At 53.7% G+C, this 24,355-nt stretch overlaps 1 protein-coding gene across 4 annotated transcripts; it reads right to left on the bottom strand.

Annotated features, from left to right (window-relative positions):
* Nucleotides 1-497: 497 nt before the first annotated feature.
* Nucleotides 498-19,775, bottom strand: TMEM268 (transmembrane protein 268). Of its 4 annotated transcripts, none has more exons than XM_068168972.1 (9): nt 19,635-19,775; nt 15,894-16,204; nt 13,511-13,620; nt 12,906-13,013; nt 9,757-9,906; nt 7,904-8,014; nt 5,628-5,708; nt 3,547-3,738; nt 498-1,635 (listed from the first exon to the last, which is right to left on the bottom strand). In XM_068168972.1, the coding sequence occupies exons 2-9, from the start codon at nt 15,997-15,999 to the stop codon at nt 1,456-1,458; spliced, it is 1,038 nt and encodes a 345-aa protein (XP_068025073.1). In that variant the 5' UTR covers nt 16,000-16,204; nt 19,635-19,775; the 3' UTR covers nt 498-1,455. The 4 variants fall into 4 exon arrangements, with proteins under 4 accessions (XP_068025073.1, XP_068025072.1, XP_068025071.1 ...); XM_068168971.1 differs by lacking the exon at nt 19,635-19,775 and adding an exon at nt 19,099-19,213; XM_068168970.1 differs by lacking the exon at nt 19,635-19,775 and adding an exon at nt 18,713-18,928.
* Between the last annotated feature and the right edge of the window lie 4,580 nt (nt 19,776-24,355).

Genomic DNA, 24,355 nt, shown 5'->3' with positions numbered 1-24,355 from the left:
AGCCTGCTTGGACAGACTGATGCTGCACTGAGCTCACTGCTGAGGTTCACCTTGCTGCTCTTGGAGGAAGGGATGGCTCTTGTCCCATCACTCTGTGTGCTAAAGAGAGACAGGGAGGGAGCAGTCATCCTGCAGCCCGAAGGAGAGCTGGCTGTGAGCTCCAGGGTCTGCAGGCCTCAGCCTCTTGCTGCCATCCTGAGTGATGGTTTGGCCTTTGGTACCAAAACTGTTCTGGTAAAGCATCATTTGAGGAGGAGATGCTTGGTGGAGGGATGGGATGTACAGAGTGAAGGGTCACAAACTAGTGACCTTAACTTGAATCCCCTCCTGGCTTTCTGTGCCCTGTGCTGAACTTTGTTACAGTGAGAGAGGCACAAACCCTGCCCAGGGGGCTGCAGAAGAGGGGGGGTGGGGAGGAAAGGCTGGAAGGTGATGAACAGACCCAAATCTCCTACACCCACTCAGTCACAGCAAGGCTGGAAAACACAGACCTTAGAACCCTTTATTCTGCCCATTGCCACTTCCTAGGACAGCTGCCACCACCAGGCTGTGTGGTTGGGTGGTCAGGTAAACACCAGTGCCTGCAGCCAGCTGGATTTCATGGCAGGCCTGGCTCTGGGGACAGAGGAGGACACCAGCAGCTCCTGAGCCATACAGCAGTTCCCCATTCATGGGCACCCCCTGAGCACACCACCTCTTGTAGGCTTACTGAGCATCATTGCCCATTCCCTTGTGGACTCCAGACAAACTCTCCTCCTCACCACTGGCTCCTGTGTGCACACACAGTGGGGAGGAAGGAGGAAAGGAAAACCAAAGGAGGTCAGCCTGTCCCAAAGAGGAGCAGGAAAGGGAGTCTGAAAAGAACCCTGCTCCAGGATGCACTACCCAGGGCCTGGTGCTTGCTTCAACACTTCATCCCAGGCATCACCAAGATGTCCATCACCATCCTCCCAGGGCAGGCAGCAGCAGTGGCAGCTCCCAAGCATTGTCCCAGGCTAGTTCTTAAGTCATGTCTGTCTTAAGGCCATGTCCAAAGCCCAGGACAGAGCTGCCTGTCACTGACAGCTACATGACACAAACCTAATCCAGAGCAAACCTCACATCTGCAGCCCAGCTACACACAGACTGAACTCCCCCCAGGCAGGCACAGGGCTGGCACCCACAGGCTCCCTCCAGCTCTTTGCAGTCCCCAAGGAAGAGCAGTGGGAAATTTCCCAGGGGAGCTCCAGGCCCTCCTTGGATTGTTTCTGGTCCTGAGGACAGCTCCTTCACACCAAGCCAGAGGGCAGGCAGAAGGTCCCAGAGGTGAGCACCTTCCTAGTGGGGGCCTCACATGTTTTATTAGAGTCACATTCATCCAGAGAAGTGCAGCAGGAGTGGGGACAGCCCTCTGCTCTGCCCCCACAGCTTCTGCACGCTTGTGCAAGGACAGCTGGGCTCTGCAGCCCCCTCCAGTCACCTGCCCATGAAGCAGCTCTGGTGTGTGTTGAGTGTGGTGGTCTGGATGAACTGGCAGAGGCAGGGCACGCTGCTCTGCTCCAGGTGCCCCCCTGCCACGGCCCGAGGGAGCTGCCCAGTGACCAGGAGCCGGACGTAGCATCCACTGAAGATCACCAGGAGCTGCTGGGCCATCACCTGGAAGGAGCACAGGGGGTGTCAGAGCAGAGCATCTACCTGCAGGATGCCCAATGCCAGCACAAGGGGCAGTGGTGGAAGCTGAGGCAGAGGAAGTGCCATGGAAACAGGAGGAAAAGTTTTGTCACTGTGAGGGTGACAGAGCCCTGGGACAGGCTGCCCAGGGGGGTTGTGGAGTCTCCCTCTGTGGAGATACTCAAGACCCACCTGGATGAGTTCCTGTGTGACCTGCCCTGGGTGCTCCTGCTCAGGCAGAGGGCTTGGACTGGATGAGCTTTGAGGTCCCTTCCAGCCCCTCCCATTCTGTGATTCTGGGACACATTAAGTACCATTTGCTCCTTCATTCAAGGACTGTCCTTGTGTGAAGGGAACAGGACAGGAGCCAACAGCATATATAACTGTCCCAGATCCCCTTCTGGTCACACTGTCCCCACAGGGGAGTGACATGAAATGACCACTGAGTGGTGGGAGGCCAGAAAGCCAGGCTGTTCAGGGACCTGCCCAGTGCCTCCTGGTGCTTGTTTGTACCTGCAGACAGCCAGAGAGCTTCAATCTGCTGGATGTCACCTGCACTGACTTTGCTTAGCAACAGCAAGCAGGGAAGAGTGAAATAAATCAAAACCAGCCCTTCTGAGGCTTCTTGCTGAGCAGGAATGAGGACACACTTGTTCCTCAGCACAGCACAAGCCTTTGAAGGCACACTCCACAGAGGAGGCATGGCCAGGCCTCATCTCCACCCTGCACACAGGCACTGGGTTCCTGCACAGACCCTGGAAGAGTTTGTCATCCAGATGTGCAGACCCCCTGCCACCAGCAAGGCAAAGCTCAAGCCATTGGTTCCCCAAGGATTCAGCACTAGCTGCTCAGCAGCATCAGGGCTGCAGAAGGTGTGTGCAGACCTTCAGCCTTCCAGGGGCTCCTACTGGTGAAAAAAACAATAGAGGTGTTCCCACGGTTGGCAGCAGCTGGGACAAGGTTTGGAGTCGAGGTGCCTGGGGAGGAGATTCAGCACCTCTGTCTTACACAAGCCCCATGAGGAGAGGCTGAGGGAGCTTAGCCTGGAGAAGAGGAGGCTCAGGGGAGACCTTCTTGCTCTCTCCAACTCCCTGAAGGGAGGTTGTAGCCAGCTGGGGGTTGGTCACTTCTCCCAAGCGACCAGCACAAGAACAAGAGGACACAGTCTCAAGCTGTGCCAGGGGAGGTTTAGGCTGGAGGTGAGGAGAAAGTTCATCATAGAGAGATTGGCCATGGGAATGTGCTGCCCAGGGAGGTGGTGGAGTCCCCATCCCTAGAGGTGTTTAGGAAGAGCCTGGATGAGGCACTTGGTGCCATGGTTTGGTCCTGAGGTGTTGGGTGATAGGTTGGACTTGATGATCTCTGAGGTCTTTTCCAACCTGGTCTATTCTATTCTATTCTATTCTATTCTGTTCTGTTCTATTCTCTGGCGAGGGATCACAGGCTCACAGGATGTCAGGGGTTGGAAGGGACCCAAAGAGATCATCCAGTCCAACCCACCTGCCAGAGCAGGACCATACAATCCAGCTCAGGTCACAGAGGAACACATCCAGACAGGCCTTGAAAGTCTCCAGAGAAGACTCCACAGCCTCCCTGGGCAGCCTGTTCCAGTGCTCTGTGACCCTCACAGTGAAGAAGTTCCCCCTTGTGTTGAGCTGGAACCTCCTGTGCTGCAGCTTACATCCATTTCTCCTTGTCCTATCCCATGGAGCAAGTGAGCAGAGCCTGTCCCTGTCCCCTCCCTCCTGACCCCCAGCCCTCAGCTATTTATAAACATTGATTAAATCCACTTTCAGTCTTCTCTTTTCCAGACCAAAAAGCTCCAGCTCCCTCAGCCCCAGCTCCCTCAGCCTCTCCTCACCAGGCACTGCTCCAGCCCCTAATATTTCTCCTTACCTCTGGTGGGCCCTCAGGAATGAGGTGGAGCAGCTCATTGCATGTCACAGGCTCTTTATTTGCTGCAGTGGATAAGAGAGGGGACTCTTCACGTGAAGCCTCCTCCTCCTGCTCCTCCTCCAGCCGCGGGTCAGGCTGAACCACTGCCTCCAGCACCACGCAGAGCTGGTCCAAGCTGTGCCGGAGGCCTGACTGCAAGAGAAAGAGAGTTTAGGGGTCTCCAAAGGCAGGCAGCAGAGGTGTCCTGAGGACAGCTTTTAAAGGGCAGCATTTCATCCTGCATGGGTTTTTTTTTCACTCCTGGGGAGTTTCCAGCAGCAGCTGGGGAAGGGTCTGGAGAACAGGGCTGGGGAGGAGCAGCTGAAGGACCTGGGGCTGTTTAGTCTGGAGAAGAGGAGGCTGAGGGGAGACCTCCTTGCTCTCTGCAGCTCCCTGAAAGAATGCTGCAGTGAGGTGGGGGTTGGTGTCTTTTCCCTAGCATCAGGTGATAGGACAAGAGGAAATGACCTGAAGTGGAGCCAGGGGAGGGGGAGGTTGGGTGTTAGGGAAAATGTCTTTGCTGCAGGAGTGGTCAGGGATTGGCACAGGCTGCCCAGGGAGGTGCTGGAGTCATCATCCCTGGAGGTGTTCATGCCTGTGGTCATGGCACTTGGGGCCATGGGTTAGTGGCCATGGTGGTGTTGGGTTGATGCTTGGACTGGATGAGCTCAGAGGGCTTTTCCTAGCAACACAATTCTATGATTCTGTGACCCCAGTCCTGGCCAGGAGCCATGCCAAGCACGTGGAGCTGAGGATCTTCATCACACAATCTTCATCACACAGCCCTGCTGCCATCAGCTGCCTCTGGTGCTGGTGACTGCTCCCAGCACCATGGTCACAGCCTGACATGGAGAATTTTGTCTTTAAGAGCTTGAAGATCAACCAATATGTGGATTGGTGTCTTACTGACCCTCCCCTGACCCACATCTGTCCCTTCAGCCAGGGACATGAGCAACCCTGGCATTTTTGAGGGGATGTACCCCCTCACCTCTCATGCCATGGTCAGCAAGGGCAGTTTGGTCTTTGTAGCTTTATACACCCAGAGAGGGAAAAGCACCTTCTGAAGGCCAAGAGGACAATGTCCTTACCCAGTTAACCTGGTACAGTGCTCACTCATTCCTCAGGCTATGGCATTATCTCAGGAGGACAGCTCAAGGTGTCAGCTGGCTCAAGGTGTGACACAAGCTTTCAGAATTAGCCCTTGATTCTTGATGACTTTCCTTTATTAAACCCATACAGTTAATTATCCAGACACTCAGGTGCCAGCCATAGCCCTGCTGCTCTGGGCACTGACACATGCAGTTCATTCCCCTCCCAGACTGTCCAGATCCCAGATCACAGCAGGAGGGTACTTAGGCACTTGGTTCTCCTTGCCCACCTCCATCCCACCAGAGCGAGGGCACAGGGGAGGACCTGCTGCACTCAGGATCACAGGGTATTAGGGAATGGAAGGGACCTCCAGAGATCATCAAGTCCAAGTCCCCTGCCAGAGCAGCACCACAGAATCCAGCACAGGGCACACAGGAACACATCCAGATGGGGCTGGAAAGTCTCCAGAGAAGGAGACTCCACAAGCTCTCTGGGCAGCCTGCTCCAGGGCTCTGTGACCCTCACAGTGAAGAAGTTCCTCCTCATGTTGTGGCAGAACCTCCTGTGCAGGAGTTTATACCCATTGCCCCTTGGCCTGTCCCAGGGAGCAAGTGAGCAGAGCCTGTGCCCTCCCTCCTGACCCCCAGCCCTCAGATGTTTATAAACATTCATTAAATCCCCTCTCAGTCTTCTCTCCAGTCTTAAAGAGGTCTTTCAGCCTCTCCTCCCCAGGCACTGCTCCAGCTCCTTCATCATCCTGGTAGCTCTCCCTTGGGCTCTCTCCAGCAGATCCCTGTCCCTCCTGAACTGGGGAGCCCAGAACTGGATGCAATATTCCAGGTGTGGTCTCAGCAGGGCAGAGTAGAGGGGGAGGAGAACCTCCCTGGATCTGCTGGCCACACTCCTTTGCAGCCCAGGCATGACACCCCCAGCACAGCACCCCCAGCACTTACCTCTTGTGTCCTCTGCAGGTCCCTGATGTGAGCTGCCAAGGTCTGGAGGCAGTGCTCTGGGCTGAAGTGCACGAACCACAGCTGGGGCGGGCAAGTTAAGGAAGAGGTCTTCCCATGCTTCCCCCTCCACAGCCCTTAGATCTCCGTGCAGAACATGGTACAGGCCTTGGAGGAAGCAGAGCTGAGGCAGCTGCTGCCCTTGGGATGCTCAGGACTCACTTAGGAACCAAGTAGCACAGCACAGGGCTCATTCTAAGCCAAGGGCTCTGGATTGGGGCAAAACATTAAGGCAAAGGGGAAGAGAAGAGGGATTGCAGTGGCAGGGAAGGGAGGGAGGACATTGCCCCAGAGACAGCCAATCCTGCTTGCACAGCTCCTGCACCCTGGAGGGATGACAACCAGGGTATCCTAGGGCATTGCTCTTCACTAATCCCAGTGGCTTGAAGGCTTTAGCACAGGAAGGACATGGACCTCTTAGAGCAGGAGCAGAGCAGGCTATAGTAATGCTGTGAGGGCTGGAAGCCCTCTGCTGTGAGGCCAGGCTGAGAGAGTTGGGGTTGTTCAGCCTGGAGAAACCTCGTGGCCTTTCAGGGCTTAAAGGGCTGATCAGAAAGCTGGGGAAAGGCTTTTTAGCAGGGCCTGTTGTGACAAGACAAAGGGTGATGATACTGCAGCAGACTGAGCAATCATTAATCCTTGGGTTGTATTCTGCCCTCTGGTAGTTGTGGGACACGTGGCCAAAGGTGAAGGCTCCCCTAAATCTCTGTCTTGTCCCCTAAAGGTATCTCTAAAATGCAGCAAATGAGCCTCCCCCTACCTGGTTCCTTGGCAGGACAAGAGGAAATGACCTCAAGTTGTGCCAAGTGAGGTTTAGGTTGGACATTAGGAATAATTTCTTCCCCCAAAGGGTTGTCAAGCCCTGGCCCAGGCTGCCCAGGGCAGTGGTGGAGTCCCCATCCCTGGAGGGGTTTCAAAGCCCTGTGGGTGTGATGCTGAGGGACATGGTTTAGTGCGGAGCTGGAAGTTCTGGGTTGGAGACAACAGCCTTAAAGGTCTCCTCCAACCTCAATGATTCTATCAATCTTCAATCTACACATTTGAAAGGGCAAAAGTGCTTGGCAGACACAACCTTGGCTGCCAGGCAAGTGACCGTGAAATCAAGTGCTCTGAGGGGGCTGAAGCAGGGAGCCCAGGGCTGCAAATCACCTGGAGAGCAGAGGCACTGAGATGCTGCTGGCTTAGTTTGCCTCTGCAAGGCAGAGCAGGAGCTGCCAGGGACAGGGACTCTGGTGTTCTCTGTGTTGTTTGGGGTTCTTTTTCCACAGGCACAGTGCTGTCCCTCTGCTCTTAATGAGAATCATCACTGTCAGCTAAGCAGAAGACACTTGAAGGGATAATTGCCTGTCCAAAGGACTAATCCCACTTCAATCTCTGAGCCTCATTGTTTTTCATTGCCTGTGGGCACATCTCAATCTCCATTTATTGGAGAAGCAAAAATGCCCAATCCCTCCTGCCATCCAAGAGGAGAAACAATATCACAGAACTGTCAGGGCTGGAAGGGACCTCAAGGCTCAGCCAGCTCCAACCCCCCTGCCATGGGCAGGGACACCTCACACTACAGCAGGTTGCTCACAGCCACATCCAGCCTGGCTGCAAACACCTCCAGGGATGAGGCTGCCACCACCTCCCTGGGCAACCTGTGCCAGGCTCTCACCACCCTCATGAGGAACAACTTCTTCCTGACATCCAATCTCCATCTCCCCATTTCTAGTTTTGCTCCATCCCCCCCCAGTCCTATCACTCTCTGACACCCTCAAAAGTCCCTCCCCAGCTTTCTTGGAGCCCTCTGCAGATACTGGAAGGTCACAATTCCTTGTGGTCCCTTCCAACCCTGACTGATACTATACTATATACTATGATTAGGCCTCCTCAGAGCCTTCTCTTCTCCAGACTGAGCAGCCCCAGCTCCCTCAGTCTGGCCTCATAGCAGAGCAGCTCCAGCCCTCTGCTCATCCTCTTGGCCCTTCTGTGGACACCTTCCATCCCCTCCAGATCCTTCCTGTAATAGAGGCTCCAGAACTGGACACAGTGCTCCAGCTGTGGTCTCAGCAGAGTGGAGTAGAGGGGGAGAATCACCTCCCTGGCCCTGCTGGCTCTGCTTCTCAAATCCTAGAAATCCCACCCCCTGGAAACCCTCACGGACCATCCACAAAGACCTCCCTGTCATCAATGAGCTCCCCAGGAGGGGCACAAATGATTCCCCATGGAAAGGATACTTGCAGGACGTTGTGTGGCCCATCCAGGGCATCTGTAATGCCCAGTATTAAACTGTGCTTGATCAAGAGTTCATTGAGAGCTGCCAGCCTGACATCTGTATTCATGTTTATCTGTTAAAGAATGCAGGGGAAATGAGAATGCTCTGCAGCCAAGGCTGGGCCAGCCTGCAGCTACGATCTGCAGCTGGGCAATCCCAAATTCACCTCTCTGAAAGGAAAGCAGTGACAAGAGCAGCCTGCAATCAGGCAGGATTGTCAGCAGCCATCAGCACTGGCCAAGCCACCACTAGCAGATGGCTGTGCTGCCAGAAATCTCACTCAGGATTACTTCTTCTACAGACAAGATGCCTGAAGTGGAATTGACTTCCAGTCTCACATTCTCTCTTCCTTCCCCAGCACTCCCCAGGTGAAGGACTCCTTTCCTGAGGCTCTCTTTGCCTGCTTTCCCCATGGAAGCACCATTCCACAGCTGTCATCAGAGGTTTGCTCCCAAATCCATTACAGACAGTGGATTTTGAATCAAGCCTTTCCAAGACTGTCCTTCAGATCCCTCCTTAGAAAATTCCACACTGCTGTGATCCTGCAAGCAAAAGCTGACCAAAGCCAAGCAGAGGATGCTGCAGGCTGGCTGCCCTTCATGCTAATGTCATCTTCTCTCCTTCTACTGCTCAGTCTACCTCAGTTTTATAATGTTATTGCAATTTCGTTGAGTTAGGAGCTGCCTTTTCCTTCTGCACCTCCTGCAAGGCAGGTGTGGTGGGGCCTGGACCATGAGTCCACAGCTGAAAGGGTTGCCAAGGCATGGCACAGGCTGCCCAGGGCAGTGGTGGAGACCCCAACCCCGAGGGGGTTTCAAAGCCATGGAGATAGGATAGGATAGGATAGGATAGGATAGGATAGGATAGGATAGGATAGGATAGGATAGGATAGGATAGGATAGGATAGGATAGAATAGACCAGGTTGGAAGACACTTTTGAGATCATCAAGTCCAACCTATCACCCAGCACCATCTGATCAACTCAAACATGGCACCAAGTGCCTCTTCCAGGCTCTTCCTAAACACCTCCAGGGATGGTGACTCCACCACCTCCCTGGGCAGTACATCCCAATGGCCAATCTCTCCTGCTGGGAACAACTTCTTCCTCACCCCCAGCCTAAACCTCCCCTGGCACAGCTTGAGACTGTGTCCTCTTGTTCTGGTGCTGCTTGCCTGGGAGAAGAGACCAACCCCCACCTGGCTACAACCTCCCTGCAGGGAGTTGGAGAGAGCAAGAAGGTCTCCCCTGAGCCTCCTCTTCTCCAGGCTAAGCAACCCCAGCTCCCTCAGCCTCTCCTCACAGGGCTGTGCTAAGCTAGATGTGGTGCTGAGGGCCATGGTTTAGGGGTGATCTGACAGTCAGCAGCTGGACTGGGTGACCTTGAAAGGTCTCTTCCAACCAAAACAATTCTGTGACTCTGACTCCAGAGCACTGCAGGGACACAAGCAAATGATGCCAGCGACGGCTGCAGGGACTGTGGTCAGAAGCAGTGCTCTGCTGCTCAGTCCTCAGGGCTTCCCACCAGCCATGGGGGTGCACACCATGCACTGCAAGGGTTGCTTTAGCTCCAGCAGCAGCAGCAGGAGCTTTGAGCCAGCCTGCCAGGCTCCAACACCTACGTTTCAGGCATTACGACACCTGCCCCGGCTGTAAAACGTCCCTCGCCTCGACCTGATCTGCAAGTCTGCTTCCTCCTCAGAGAGCTGTGTTCCTGAGGTGCTTCCAGGAGATGTCCTGGCTCCTAGAACTTGGGTGGGAAGGAGACCTTCTCCTTGCACATTGCATGGGCACACAGACCACGAGCCCCCTCTTACCTTCCTCTGGCGACGGTCGATAACCAATATCACAGCCACGGTGACCACGACGGCAGCCAGGGTCACCAGCACACTGGCCTCCCAGTAGCGGCCAAAGGAGCACAGCTGGACTGTGGAGTACATGTTTGTCCAGAGAGAGACATAGAAAACCTGCAAAACCCATGGAGACTGATGAGAGAAGGGCTCCCCAGAGGGACCTTGCCAGGCTAGACAGATGGGCAGAGGCCAACAGGATGGCATTCAGCAAGTCCAAGTGCCGAGTGCTGCACTTTGGCCACAGCAACCCCAGGAAGAGCTACAGGCTGGGAGCAGAGTGGCTGAGAGCAGCCAGGCAGAAAGGGACTTGGGGGTACTGGGTGACAGTAGGTTGAATAGAATAGAATAGAATAAACCAGGTTGGAAGAGACCTTCAAGATCATCGTGTCCAACCCATCAACCAATCCAACACCACCCAATCAACTAACCCATGTAACCAAGCACCCTGTCAAGTCTCCTCCTGAACACCTCCAGTGACGGCGACTCCACCACCTCCCCAGACAGCCCATTCCAATGGGCAATCACTCTCTCTGTGTAAAACTTCCTCCTGACCTCCAGCCTGAACTTCCCCTGGCACAGCTTGAGACTGTGTCCTCTTGTTCTGGTGCTGGCTGCCTGGGAGAAGAGACCAAACTCTGCCTGTTTACAACCCCCCTTCAGGTAGTTGTAGAGAGCAATAAGGTCACCCCTGAGTCTCCTGCTCTCCAGGCTAAGCAGCCAGCAGTGTGCCCAGGTGGCCAAGAAGGCCAATGGCATCCTGGCCTGCAGCAGGAACAGTGTGGCCAGAAGGAGCAGGGAAGTCATTGTGCCCTGTGCTCAGCAATGCTTAGGCCACACCTGGAGTCCTGTGTCCAGTTCTGGACTCCTCAGTTTAAGGACATTGAGACTCTTGAACATGTCCAGAGAAAGGCAAGAAAGCTGGGGAGGGGTCTGGAGCACAGCCCTGTGAGGAGAGGCTGAGGGAGCTGGGGTTGCTTAGCCTGGAGAAGAGGAGGCTCAGGGGAGACCTTCTTGCTCTCTCCAACTCCCTGCAGGGAGGTTGTAGCCAGGTGGGGGTTGGTCTCTTCTCCCAGGCAGCCAGCACCAGAACAAGAGGACACAGTCTCAAGCTGTGCCAGGGGAGGTTTAGGCTGGAGGTGAGGAGAAAGTTCTTCCCAGCAAGAGAGATTGGCCATTGGGATGTGCTGCCCAGGGAGGTGGTGGAGTCACCATCTCTGGAGGTATTCAAGAGGGGATTGGATGTGGCACTTGGTGCCATGGTTTAGTAGTCATGAGGTGTTGGGTGAAAGGTTGGTCTTGATGATCTCTGAGGCTTTTTCCAACCTTATTGATTCTATGAGAGTCACAAAACCATGAGAGAAGTGAAGTGGAGAAAACTACCAATCCCTTCTGCCAGGGTAATAGCTCAGCAGAAACTGAGTCACAGGAGATCTGCAGAGGGTGGGAAAGGGCAGAAGTCCTTTGCAGTAAGGAATAGGGGAAATAAAGGACTAGAAGGATGCACAAAGGACTAGAAGGATGGAGTGAGCTCTAGTTTATTATAAAATATAGCTTGTCCTCAAAGACAGAGGGTGGCAGAGATGATGATTCATACCCAGGAAGGACTGCAACTGAGTTCTGCCATTTAGATAAGCAGTGCACTCCCTGAGCCATATTGATAACACTTCTTAAAGTCCTTTTATGTAGGAAGCTCCTCTGTCACAGCACTCAAGGTGGTGCAGAGATCACTCACTTGCAGTGACACTCAGATGGTGGGCACAGGGCTCAAGGACTGTGTTAAGGACTGGCAGATTTGGCCTTTGTGCTTGGCCTTTACCTCCCTCAGCCTGCATTTGGGCAGGAGATTGCCCAGAAGCAGAGGACATGTATAGCAGAGAGTGTCCCAGCATCATCCTGCAATAATATTTGCACTAATCAGGCAGCAAAAGCCTCAAAACACCAAGCAGCAGCTCCTGCAAAGGAGAAGATTTCTAATGGCTGTCCAAACAAATAGATGAAACTGGGATAAAGGAATCAGAGTTTATCACACAGGACACAGACTTCAGAGTCAGCCAGGTTGGAAAAGACCTCAGAGATCATCTAGTCCAACCTATCACCCAGCACCATCTGATCAACTCAACCATGGCACCAAGTGCCTCATCCAGGTTCTTTTTAAACACTCCCAGGGATGTTGACTCCACCACCTCCCTGAGTGACTCCACCACCTCCCTGAGTGACTCCACCACCCTCAGCACACTGCAGAGTATCAGCCTTGCAGAGGTTGGGGCTTCTGGAGGAGCTTCTCTCACCAGGAGATGACCAGACTATCACCTCAGCAAAGTGACTGCTCCATTGGTCTAGATTAGCATCAGGACCAGAACCTACAGGCTTTTAAACTCAAGTTTAAAGTAGTCTGATGGAGGCTCTACTAGCTACATATGCTGGTTACCCAGCCATGGACAGCCAAACCTCTTTGGTGGGACTGCCAGCAAGGGCTTGGAGAAGGTGCTTTGCCTTCCAGGTGAGGGGTCTGGAGCACAGCCCTGTGAGGAGAGGCTGAGGGAGCTGGGGTTGCTTAGCCTGGAGAAGAGGAGGCTCAGGGGAGACCTTCTTGCTCTCTCCAACTCCCTGAAGGGAGGTTGTAGCCAGCTGGGGGTTGGTCTTTTCTCCCAGGCAACCAGCACCAGAACAAGAGGACACAGTCTCAAGCTGTGCCAGGGGAGGTTTAGGCTGGAGGTCAGGAAGAAGTTCTTCCCAGCAAGAGAGATTGGCCATGGGAATGTGCTGCCCAGGGAGGTGGTGGAGTCCCCATCCCTGGAGGTGTTTAAGAAGAGCCTGGATGAGGCACTTGGTGCCATGGTTGAGTTGATCAGATGGTGTTGGGTGATAGGTTGGACTTGATGATCTCTGAGGTCTTTTCCAACCTGGTTAATTCTGTACCCTGTACAAAGATTCTGTGAGCTGGGATTTCCAAAGGAGCCCACTAGAATGGGGGGAAAGCAGTTATCTCCTCTCCCAAACCTCCCTCCCTCCCTGAGCACAAGAACCCCAGGTGCAAGTCTTGATGCATCTCAGCACATCCTTGGCAAGCCTGTCTGAGCCCCCCACCTCCCCACCCCCTCCCCAGTCCTCACCACAGCCACAGCGATCTGGAAGGCCCTGGAGTTGTAGAACATGTACCTCCTCACTTCAGGCTTCAGGACAGCATCCTGGAGCAACCTTCTCCACTGATCTGCTGCCACCTGCTCAGGGAGCAAACAGCAAACTAGAGCCACCCACCAGCTTTGGGCTCCTAGTCCCATCAGGACTACTTTGGGCAGTCACCGTGGGGGCACTGCCACCCAAAGCTGTGCCCCAGAGCCCCCTCCCACAGAGCACACCTCCAGTCTCATCCATACAGCTGACACAGCCCCAAGACCCCTGGTCTTGCCTCATTTGCAGTAAGTAATGTCTCCCTGGGAAGTGCAGGGAAAGTCACAAGAGAAAGCCACTTTTTAATGGCAGAGGCTGAGACAAGACAGATTGTCCCAGGGAGGTCCCAGCAGAGTGACTTTCAAAGGTGTTGAATGGGCTTCCTCCTGCAGGTTTAATCCAAGGTCACTGCAGTTGGCTTTCTGGCCATGGGGAGCAGGCTGAAGCAACTCTCAGCAGCCTGAGAGGTGGTTGCAAGAGCAAGGGAGGTGCAGGGAACCTTCACTCCCACGGGGTCCCCAGGGCAGATAACGCAGGAGGAGCTTACCTGAACCCCAAGGGACTTCAGCTTCTCTGTGCAAAGCTCCATGTCAAAGGAGGTGGCTGAGCAGTTGTTGTCCATGCTGAGCACCATGAGCACCTGGCCATTGAGGGGTTCTGCAAGAGCCCAAAGCTGTCATGAGCACAGCTCTGGCATGGGATTTTCTCCTAGAAGCTAAGGAGTACCTGGCAAAAGGAAGGCTGAGGAACATGGGCACCCATGACCTGTTCTGAGTGGATCCAGAATCCCCAACTGGACATTTCTGAGGACACCACAAGGTGCTTTGCAAGCAGCCTACTACTGTCTCCTGTAAGGAAACAACCCAAGGAAAGTGAGGGAACCCCAAGTACATTCCAGGAATGAGCAGTCAGAGATAACAGGGTGCTCTGATCTTCAGCAGGATAATGTCTTGCCTCACTGTCTTGCCTCACAATGGACTCAAGCTGCTGGGTGCTGCTGAGGTTATCTGCCTCTTGGAGAGACCCCTCCTTGCCCACCCACCCCAAGGAAAAGCTTGAACAATCCAATTAAAATGCGTTCCAACAACCACATTGTCTGGGATGTGGAAGGGCTGCCCTGGAGAATCATAGACCCATAGAACTGTCAGGGTTGGAAGGGAGCTCAAGGCTCAGCCAGTTCCAACCCCCCTGCCATGGCCAGGGACACCTCACACTACAGCAGGTTGCTCACAGCCACCTCCAGCCTGGCTGCAAACACCTCCAGGGATGAGGCTGCCACCACCTCCCTGGGCAGCCTGTGCCAGGCTCTCACCACCCTCATGGGGAACAACTTCTTCCTAACATCCAATCTGAATCTCCTCATTTCTAGTTTTGCTCCATCCCCCCCAGTCCTATCACTCCCTGACACCCTCAAAAGTCCCTCCCCAGCTTTTCTGGAGCCCCCTTCAGATACTGGAAGGCCACAATTAGGTCTCCTTGGAGCCTTCTCTTCTCCAGACTGAGCAGCCCCAACACCTTCAGTCTGTCCTCACAGCAGAGCAGCTCCACCCCTCTCCTCCTCCTTGTGACACCTTCCAGCTCCTCCAGATCCTTCCTGTGATAGCAGAATGAGCCTCATAGATCTTCCAGCATCCAGGTCCCCATTCCAGCAGAGATCCTGGGCAGCTCAAGGCCTTCATCTTCCCAGTTTTAGCTAGGGCCAGGATCAGAGCTGCAATCTAGAGACCCAGGTTGCAGTCAGGAGCACAGAAAGAGCGAGGACAGCCTGTCCTAGATTTGAGGAGCAGGCTGCTGAGAGCTGAGGCAGAGCAGTCTTGGAGAGGCACAGGAGAGCTGTGATCTCCAGGCATCCCATCTGGCACGCAGCTAGAGTTTATACAAGCTGTGCTGTGCCAAGAGGAAGAGATCAGATCTGAGGCAGTGGGTGGTTCAGGTGAGATCCTGGTTCTCTGAAGCCTTTCACCCAGCTCTGCAGTTTTGCTCCCACTTTGCTGATCTGGGGTCAGCCAGGTGTCCCCTGGGCTGCCCCAGCTGACACTGCTCAGTGCTCCCCCAGGCTGCTGTGCTGGCAGAGACACACCATTCACTCACTTCTCCCTTCCCTGCCACCTTTGACCTCCACCTTCATCACCTCTTCCCTGCTCAGGAGCAGGAGATGCCAAGGCAGAGGAGGCACTCACATTACAGCAGGGTGTGACTGCATGGAGCCCAAAAGGGAAGTGCAGACACAGCTGAAGCCTCCAGGATAAGAAGGTCTTCTTTGTCTGCTGAGGTTTATCTCCTCCTGGCACAGAGCAGTGGAGGTGGGGAGTGTAAGGCAAGAATGGAAACAAATAGTCTCAGCCTTGGGCTCAGCTCTCCTCTTCTCCATGGCTGCTGTGGGGAGGCTTCACCTGGATTACTGTGGCCAACTCTCAGGCCCCCAACACAAGAGGGACATGAGGACACAGAGATGATCAGAGGGCTGGAGCACTGCTCCTACAGAAAGGCTGAAAGGGTTGGGGCTGTTCAGCCTGGAGAAAAGGAGGTTCTTGGAGAGACCTTATAGCTACATTTCAATACCTGAAAGGGACCTACAGGCAGGCTGGGGAGGGAGTGTTTAGAAGGGCCTGTGGTGACAGGACAAGGGGCAATGGTTTGAAACTGGAGCAGGGCAGAGTTAGGTTGGACATCAGGAGGAAGTTGAACACCTCCAGGGAGAAGGCATCCACAACCTCCCTGGGCAGTGTCTCCTCTGGTAGTCTCTCCCCACCCCCAGGGTGAAGAATTTCTTCCTAAGGTCTAATCTAAATCCCTCCTCTTTCAATTTAAAGCCATCCCTCCCCATCCTATCACCACACTTCCTGCTAAAGTCCCTCCCCAGCTTTCCTGCAGGCTCCCTTTAAATACTGGAGGACCACAGTACAGTCTGACTGGAGCTGCTTGCTTACCTTTCACCCACTGCAGGGATCCTTCCTTCAAATCACTCTTCCAGTAGAGGATGGAGGAGAGGGAGCCCTTTTGCTCAGTTCCAGCAGCCTGGCTGTTCTGTGCCATGCTGAAGGTGCCTCTCCTTGAGGCCCTCTGTGTGGTGCTGTCAGAAGTTCAGCACGTTGTCTCCCCACTAAGCAGCAGGGCTCCAGCCCCAGGCAGGCAGCCAGCTCTCTTCCTGGGGGAGGAGATGGTGAAATCCTCAGTCACACTCCTACTGATGCCTTCCTCGAGGTCCTGCTTTCCATGAGCCAGGAGGCATTCTCTAGCCCTGAAAAGGGGAAGAGGAAATCCCATGGCTTGCAGAGAGAGCAAATGAAGGGTAAGAGCCACTTGGGTGTACTCTGCCCTTTGGACCCCACTCCCTGGGCAGGCTGTCACCAGGCAGGTGTTGGGCAGCCACAGGAGCAGCAGGCACAGGCTCACCTTCTGCTGCAGTCACCTTTTCTTGTGGTAAAGGTGGAAAAGCTACCCTTAAGCATGCCTTCAATTATCCCAACATCCTCACATCTGCAACTTTTGTGGACAACTATTCAAAGACCAGGCAGGATGCCTCCTTGTGAAGCCAGCAGGTGCTTTGCTGTTGCTGTCCTGGGGCACTTTCAGAGGGAAGGTGGAACTGTGCCTCCCAGGAGGGGAAGCACCCTGTTCCCTGATGCCTTGAAGACAGCAGATGCACATGAAGAAGCAGGGCAGATAAGGAGGGAAACTGCATCTGCTGAAGGCAGAAGCAAGCAGGAGCTCTTGCCCAGTAGCAGTGAGGCCTTTCAGGGTTTAAGAAAGATGTTGAGCTGCTGGAAGGTGTCCAGAGAAGGGCAACAAAGCTGGGGAGGGGTCTGGAGCACAGCCCTGTGAGGAGAGGCTGAGGGAGCTGGGGTTGCTTAGCCTGGAGAAGAGGAGGCTCAGGGGAGACCTTCTTGCTCTCTGCAACTCCCTGAAGGGAGGTTGTAGCCAGGTGGGGGTTGGTCTCTTCTCCCAGGCACCCAGCACCAGAACAAGAGGACACAGTCTCAAGCTGTGCCAGGGGAGGTTTAGGTTGGTTGTTAGGAAGAAATTCTTCCCATCAAGAGAGATTGGCCATTGGGATGTGCTGCCCAGGGAGGTGGTGGAGTCACTGGAGGTGTTTAAGAAGAGCCTGGATGAGGCATTGGTGCCATGGTTGAGTTGATCAAATGGTGCTGGGTGATAGGTTGGACTTGATGATCTTCAGAGGTCTTTTCCAATCTGGTCTGGTCTGGTCTATTCTATTCTATTCTATTCTATTCTATTCTATTCTATTCTATTCCATTCCATTCCATCCCATCCCATTCCATTCCACTCCATTCCATTCTGCTTTCCTTTCCCCTCTCTTTTGCTCTCTGGGTGGTGCCAGTAGCCATCCCCACCGCAGGCACCATGCCCGTGGGTTTTCCAGGCAGATGCTGCTGACGTAGGTCTCTAACCTACTGCCAGGGCCTGTGGGTGGTTATTAAAGCAAGTGCTTGAAGACTCTGGCATTTACTTTTCAATTATCTTCCCCTCACGTGGCTCAGCCCCCACCAGGCTGGCTCTCCAAAGCTAGCATTCACTTTCCAACCTCCCCTCGCTCTTCCCTGTGCACCAGGAGTTTGTTGTTCTCTCTTGGTGCAAGGGATCCTCTCAGAGATCTTCTGCTCCCCTTCCAAAGAGGATTGCTCTGGTTTTGACTGGTGGTGGTTGCTGCAGCTGCCCCTTTGCACAAAGCCAGGGCAGTGGCTGGTTGAAGGATCAGAAAGGCAACTGAAGCAAGAGAAACACCACCAAAGCCTCTTCAGGGATCATCAGAAATTAAACTGAGGCGACAGAAACAACACCAAAGCCTCTTCTAATTGCAGAAGACACTTGCAGAGGGCTGGAAACTCACAGGTAGGGGAAGCAAGCCATGGCAGATGTGGCAGAAGAGGTGTGAAGTATCTATGTGTGCATGGACACAGCACCTGCTCTGCAGCACTGCAGGCGAGGAGTGATGCTGCTGTAGCTAGAGTTTGCCTCTTCTGTGTGATCTCCTTGCTGAGCATGAGCTTCCACATGCCACAGAGCACGTCTCCCAGCACCAAAGGTGGATTCACACAGTGAATGTCTCACTGCTCTCCCTCTTTTGCCTTCCATCCCTTCAGGTTAGCATCAAAGAGACAGCAAGACGAAAAGCAAGACAAAAAAACCCAGCAGCAAAGCAAACAGTGAAAAACCAGAGGAAACAGGAGAGAAAGCTAATTAAAACCTCCCACCCTTTTGTTGCTGCTGTCACATTAAGTTAGGGATGAATCAAGGCTCTCTTTGGTTCAGATGTGGAGAATTTTGTGTCTCTAGAGGACAGTCCTCAGGAGATGACAACAAAGGGTGCAGCAGGGTGAGAGCAGCTCAGCCTCCCCCAGCCTGCTGAGGAGCTGCAGGAGGGAAAGAGGCTCCTCCAGCCAGGGCCAGCTCCTTGGCAAAGGCAGCTGGGCTTTTCTCTCTCGGTGCAGCACAGACCTGGCTTGGCTCTGGTGCCTTTTACTCCAGAGCAACTGCCTGTTTCTGGGGATAGGTCCTCCCCAAATCTGCCTCTGCCCCCTCATGTGCTAGCACGAGGGGCATCCTCTTATCCCCTGCACTCCCCAGGCTCTGTCCCTCCCCACATCTCTTCCTATTCTTCGTGCAGTTCCAGTGTCTCTCTGGTGACTCTCACTCCTTCAAGCTACAGACCTTCTTTTTAGGGCACCTCCAAGTCAAGCTGAAGAGCAGAGAAACTTTCTGCTTCATTTCTAGAGCAGAGGCTTACCTGGTCCAGCTCACCCCCTGGTCCCGGGAAGCCAGCTCCACTCCCTCTTCTTCCTCCTCCTCACAGTCCTTCAGCTGCCATTATCCTGCTCTGCGCTTCCCAGGTGCCAGAGTGTCCCACCACCGAGTGGGGAGGGCGCTGCCCTCCCTGTGTCTCCCAGGGACCACAGACTAAGCAGGCACTGCTCACTCGAGACAAGAAGCCTGCACCTCCACACTCATTACCCTGAGCTGCAAGCACCAACTTGCAAAATCTCCCCTGTGCATGTGACTTTTCCCCTAAGCTGGTTTCAGAGACACAGTTTTAACCCTCTAGAGCGCCTCAGAAGTGCTTCCCCACCACAGGCACAGCCACGGGAGGAGATCACAGCCGGGAGTTGCCCTCACCTTTTGCAGGGTGTGTGTGTGGGGTCCAGGGCTGGAGCCTAAAAGGCTGTGAAGAGCTGAGGGGGGGTGCAGAGAGCAGAGCAGGCTCTCCTCCTTCTCAATCAACAGGGCAGGACTGGCGGAGTACACATCCCAAGGTTGCATCAGATTAGTTGCCTTGAGCCAAAGCCAAGCATCGGTGGCAGGGCTGGGGAAATCAGGAGAGGTGAGGGGAGATCTCAAGGCTGAGAACAGGTCACTATATTCAGCCCAAGGTCGTATGCAGAAGGCAGCAGGGACAGCAGGCAGGGTGGGAGCTGCCGCTGCCTCAAAACAAAAGGCTGTGCTGATGGGAGAGGGGCTGAGACGTTCCTCCTTGCATCTCCAGCTGCTGGACTCAGGAGAAAAGCAGGAGGCTCAGACACAGGGTCAGACAGACCCCCCAGAACAGCTTCACGAGCTGGAGGAGTCATTTGCTTGCATGCAAAGAGGCAGTGCTGAGAGACACCACAGGGAAGAGGAATCATTAGCCTGGGACTCGTGGGGTTATGGCTCACCGATAGCTGGAAGATCCATGGAGGGTAGGACTCAAGTCTCCCAGGGAGTGTCAGTGAATGGTTTAAAAGTGAAAAAGGAAAAGGGAGGCAGCTTGGCTGCAGTGTGCACTTCCTGCAGAAAACGCTGCTCTGCTCTGGGAGGGAGGAAATCCTTCAGCCCTGCTTGCTTCAGACATTGCTGAGCAATGAGTTCATTGCATCACGCGGCTGCATGGGCAAGAGACCTGACTGCAAAGCCACTTACCCACACGGGATCCTGTTACACTGGGAGCTGCCAGCTCCCACAGCCCAGGTGCTGAGAAAATCCAGGTCAGGCTGCTGGCTCTTGCCACTAGCTCAAGGCCCAGCTCAAATCCCCACCCAAGGTAGGACCATGCAAAGCTTCAGGTGCTTTCACAGGCGCTCCTCATCAAAAGCTTTGGCTTGGTTCCCTCCTCTCCCTGCCAAGGCAGGGAGCCTGACAGAGGGGGGGATTGTAACAACCAAAGTGCTTAGAGAGAGCCCCAGGCAAAGCTCTGTGGGGGCAATGAACTTGAAAGCAGCCTCCATAATCACCTGCAGTGCTCACCCCACACACCTCTGGTTTGGCAAGACCTGCCTGTATGGGCTGCTCTTGGCACCACCACCTCAGCCCAGCAGCACAAGCAGAAAAGTCCTGCTGGCCTGGGAAGGGCACAGCAAGGAAAAAAAACCCAAGCCCAAACCCACAGCCCCAAAGGACAGAAGGAAATTCCAAGTTTAAATCAATGCAAATTTTGTTGCTCTCAAGGAGCCAAAAAAAGGCCACACAGCATCAACTCCTTAGGACCTCCTGAAGGGCTCTTTAGGACCTCTTGGAGACCTTCTTGCTCTCTGCAACAACCTGAAGGGAGGTTGTAGCCAGGTGGGGGTTGGTCTCTTCTCCCAGGCAAGCAGCACCAGAACAAGAGGACACAGTCTCAAGCTGCCCCAGGGGAAGTTTAGGCTGGAGGTGAGGAGAAAGTTCTTGCCAGAAAGAAGAATTGGCCATTGGGATGTGCTGCCCAGGGAGGTGGTGGAGTCACTGTCCCTGGAGGATTGGACATGGCACTTGGAGCCATGGTTTAGGTGTTAGGTATTAGGTTGGACTTGATGATCTCTGAGGTCTTTTCCAACCTGGTTGATTCTATGATTCTATGATTCTAGATGTGTTGCAGTGGGTTGCCAGGTAGCCAGGGGCTCCCCAGGCTTCACCCAACAAGGAGAGTTCTCCCATGGCTGCATCTGCAGTGCACAAACCATGGAATCATAGAATCAACAAGGTTGGAAAAGACCTCAGAGATCATCAAGGCTAACTTCTCACCTAACACTTCCTGACAACTAAACCACAGCTCCAAGTGCCACATCCAATTCCTTTTTGAGCACCTCCAGTGATGGTGACTCCACCACCTCCCTGGGCAGCACATCCCAATGGCCAATCTCTCTTGCTGGGAAGAATTTCTTCCTAGCACGCAGCCTAAACCTCCCCTGGCACAGCTTGAGACTGTGTCCTCTTGTTCTGGTGCTGCTTGCCTGGGAGAAGAGACCAACCCCCACCTGGCTACAACCTCCCTTCAGGGAGTTGGAGAGAGCAAGAAGGTCTCCCCTGAGCCTCCTCTTCTCCAGGCTAAGCAACCCCAGCTCCCTCAGCCTCTCCTCACAGGGCTGTGCTCCAGACCCCTTCCCAGCCTCCTTGCCCTTCTCTGGAGCCCTTTCTGCTGGCCTCTCATCTACCAGCCCTGCTGATGGGTGGGGGCAAGAAAGGGGAAGAAATGATGAAGCAGCACTTTTTGGTGGCAAACTCAAGCAGCACACCTGCTTAAGCATCAGGTTATACAAGTACAGAATGGTTTGGGTGGAAAGGCACCTTTAAAGAGAAAGAGGAACTGGCCATTGGAATGTGCTGCCCAGGGAGGTGGTGGAGTCACCATCCCTGGAGGTGTTCAAGAAGGGATTGGATGTGGCACATGGAGCCATGGTTTAGCTGTCAGGAGGTGTCAGGTATTAGGTGATAGGTTGGACTGGATGATCTCTGAGGTCTTTTCCAGCCTGGCTGATTCTGTGATGATTCTATGATTCTACAGTCTGTCACCTCACAGAACCAGAATCAGCCAGGTTGGAAACAGTCTCAGAGGTCACTGAGTCCAACCTATCACCCAACACCATCTGATCAACTAACCCATGGCACCAAGTGTACCAACTCACTGCACAGTGGTGGCTTCATTTCAACCCCAAAACATCTGCCAGCTCTGGGGGAGCTCCCCTTCACCCCCCAGTCTCTGTGGTGCCAAGGAGCTGGTTATGGGCTGCTGGTGGTTGTGTGTTTGGTTGCTGGGGACTGGGTTTGATTGCAGCTTTCTGAGTTCAGCTTTACTCTGCTCTTCAGGAAGTCTCAAGCTGTTGCTTTCAGAACACTTCTGCCATTTGTCAAGATCATTTTGAATTGTAATTCAGTCCCTTGCACTGCTTGCATCTCCTCCCAGCTTGGTGCCCCTGGACATCTATAATAACTGTACTCTCTATTCCATCAGGCTGCATCAGTGAATACATTACAGGGAACCTGGTTCCAGGAAAAACAATATCTGCTCTTTGAAGTGCTTCCTCACACTGGCAGTAACACTACCACCTCCTGGCCCCTGTCCCTGGGGACAGCCTCCTTCTCAGTTGTGTATTTCATCTCTGAGATGCTTGCACTGCTTGATGCTCACTGCTTGTACACTGAGACATGTTGTAAGACATGGACTTGATGGAGCGGGGCCAGAGGAGGCCACAGCAATGATCCAAAGGCTGCAGCCCCTCTGCTGTGAGGCCAGGCTGAGAGAGTTGGGGTTGGTCAGCCTGGAGGAAAGAAGGCTCCAAGGCCACAGCAATGATCCAAAGGCTGCAGCCCCTCTGCTGTGAGGCCAGGCTGAGAGAGTTGGGGTTGGTCAGCCTGGAGGAAAGAAGGCTCCAAAGCCACAGCAATGATCCAAAGGCTGCAGCCCCTCTGCTGTGAGGCCAGGCTGAGAGATTTGGGGCTGGCCAGCCTGGAGAAGAGAAGGCTCCAGGGCCACAGCAATGATCCAAAGGCTGCAGCCCCTCTTCTGTGAGGCCAGGCTGAGAGAGTTGAGGTTGGTCAGCCTGAAGAAAAGAAGGCTCCAGGGAGACCTTCTGGTGGCCTTTCAGTGCTTAAAAGGCTGAGCAGAAAGCTGGGGACAGAATTCTGAGCAGGGTCTGTTGTGGCAGGATAAGCAGTGATGGTCTGAAACTCAAAGAGGGATATTCAGACTGGAGAGAAGGGAGAAATATTTGACACAGTGTGGCAAGATCCTGTCCCAGGCTGCCCAGAGAGGAGGTATCTGCCCCATCCCTGGAGCCATTCCAGGTCAGGTTGTTTGGGGTTCTGAGCAACCTGCTCTACTTGCAGATGTCCCTGCTGAGTGTAGGGTGTTGGACTGGATGAGGTTTAAAGCTCCCTTCCAACCCAAACCATTCTACAGTTCTGTGATACTTCATATCTCACTGTTTTAAATACTGAGAGGAGCACTCCTTGGATTGCTTTTTCCTGTTCTGACTCTGGCAGAGGCTGCCCAGGGAGGCTGTGGCTGCCTCCTCCCTGGGGATGTTCAGGGCCAGGATGGATGAGGCCTTGAGCAGCTGAGTCTAGCTGGGAGACATCTCTGCCCATAGCAGGGAGCTTGGAATAGATGATCTCTGAGGCCCCTTACAACCTAAGGCAATCTGTGATTCTATGATAGAAGTAGACCAGACTAAACTAGAATAGAATAGAATCAATAAGGTTGGAAAAGACCTCAAGGATCATCGAGTCCAACCTGTCACCCAACACCTCATGACTACTAAACCATGGCACCAAGTGCCACATCCAATCCCCTCTTGAACACCTCCAGGGATGGGGACTCCACCACCTCCCTGGGCAGCACATTCCAATGGCTAACAACTCTCTCTGGGAAGAACTTTCTCCTCACCTCCAGCCTAAACCTCCCCTGGCACAGCTTGAGACTGTGTCCTCTTGTTCTGGTGCTGCTTGCCTGGGAGAAGAGACCAACCCTCACCTGGCTGCAACCTTGCTCCAAGTAGTTGTAGAGAGCAATGAGGTCTCCCCTGAACCTCGTGTCCTCCAGGCTACCACCACTCTCTCTCTGTTAGCTACAAAGCTTCAGAACCTTCACTTCTGACTTTGTTCAGTGTCAGCAAGGCTGAGAAGCCATCCCTGCTACTCCTGCTCTCTTTGCCATGGCCCCACTGCAGTCTCCTCCCTACACAGGCCTTGGCCCTGCAGCCAGCCAGCACAGGCAGATCTCCATTTCTTCTGATGAAAGTGCATTTGCAGTGGATAGAATAGAATAGAATAGAATAGAATAGAATAGAATAGAATAGAATAGAATAGAATAGAATAGAATAGAATAGAATAGACCAGGTTGGAAGAGACCTTCAAGATCATCCTGTCCAACCTATCAACCAATCCAACCCACCTAAACAATTCAACCATGACACCAAGCACCCCATCAAGTCTCCTGCCACCATTTCATTTCTGGGTTGGTTTGTTTATTTTCAGTTGAACATGAAGTAAGAGAAGCCTTAATTAAGACAACAAAGCTGTTGGAGGCCTTGTTTTGTCATAGAATCATAGAATGGTTCAGGCTGGAATAGACCTTTAAGATCATCAAGTCCAACCCAACACTGCCAAGTCTGCTGCTAAACCATGGTCCTTCAGCACCACAGCT

This window comes from Melanerpes formicivorus, unplaced genomic scaffold (assembly GCF_026170545.1).
Source record: "Melanerpes formicivorus ecotype bairdi unplaced genomic scaffold, bMelFor1.0.p_v2 SCAF_162, whole genome shotgun sequence".
NCBI classification, from domain to species: Eukaryota; Metazoa; Chordata; class Aves; order Piciformes; family Picidae; genus Melanerpes; species Melanerpes formicivorus.
The sequence above is the reverse complement of the archived record's forward strand: the minus strand, read 5'-3'. Positions and strand labels throughout refer to the sequence as shown.

Bases quoted from the DNA above. Each gene is read 5' to 3' on its own strand.
- TMEM268 (XM_068168972.1), bottom strand. From the start codon at position 15,999: ATGGCACAGAACAGCCAGGCTGCTGGAACTGAGCAAAAGGGCTCCCTC. The intron at 13,014-13,510 runs GTAAGCTCCTCC...CTCCCTGAGCAG, and splicing joins TGAAGTCCCTTGGGGTTCAG to GTGGCAGCAGATCAGTGGAG. The intron at 9,907-12,905 runs GTGAGGACTGGG...TGGGTTTTGCAG, and splicing joins TCCAGATCGCTGTGGCTGTG to GTTTTCTATGTCTCTCTCTG.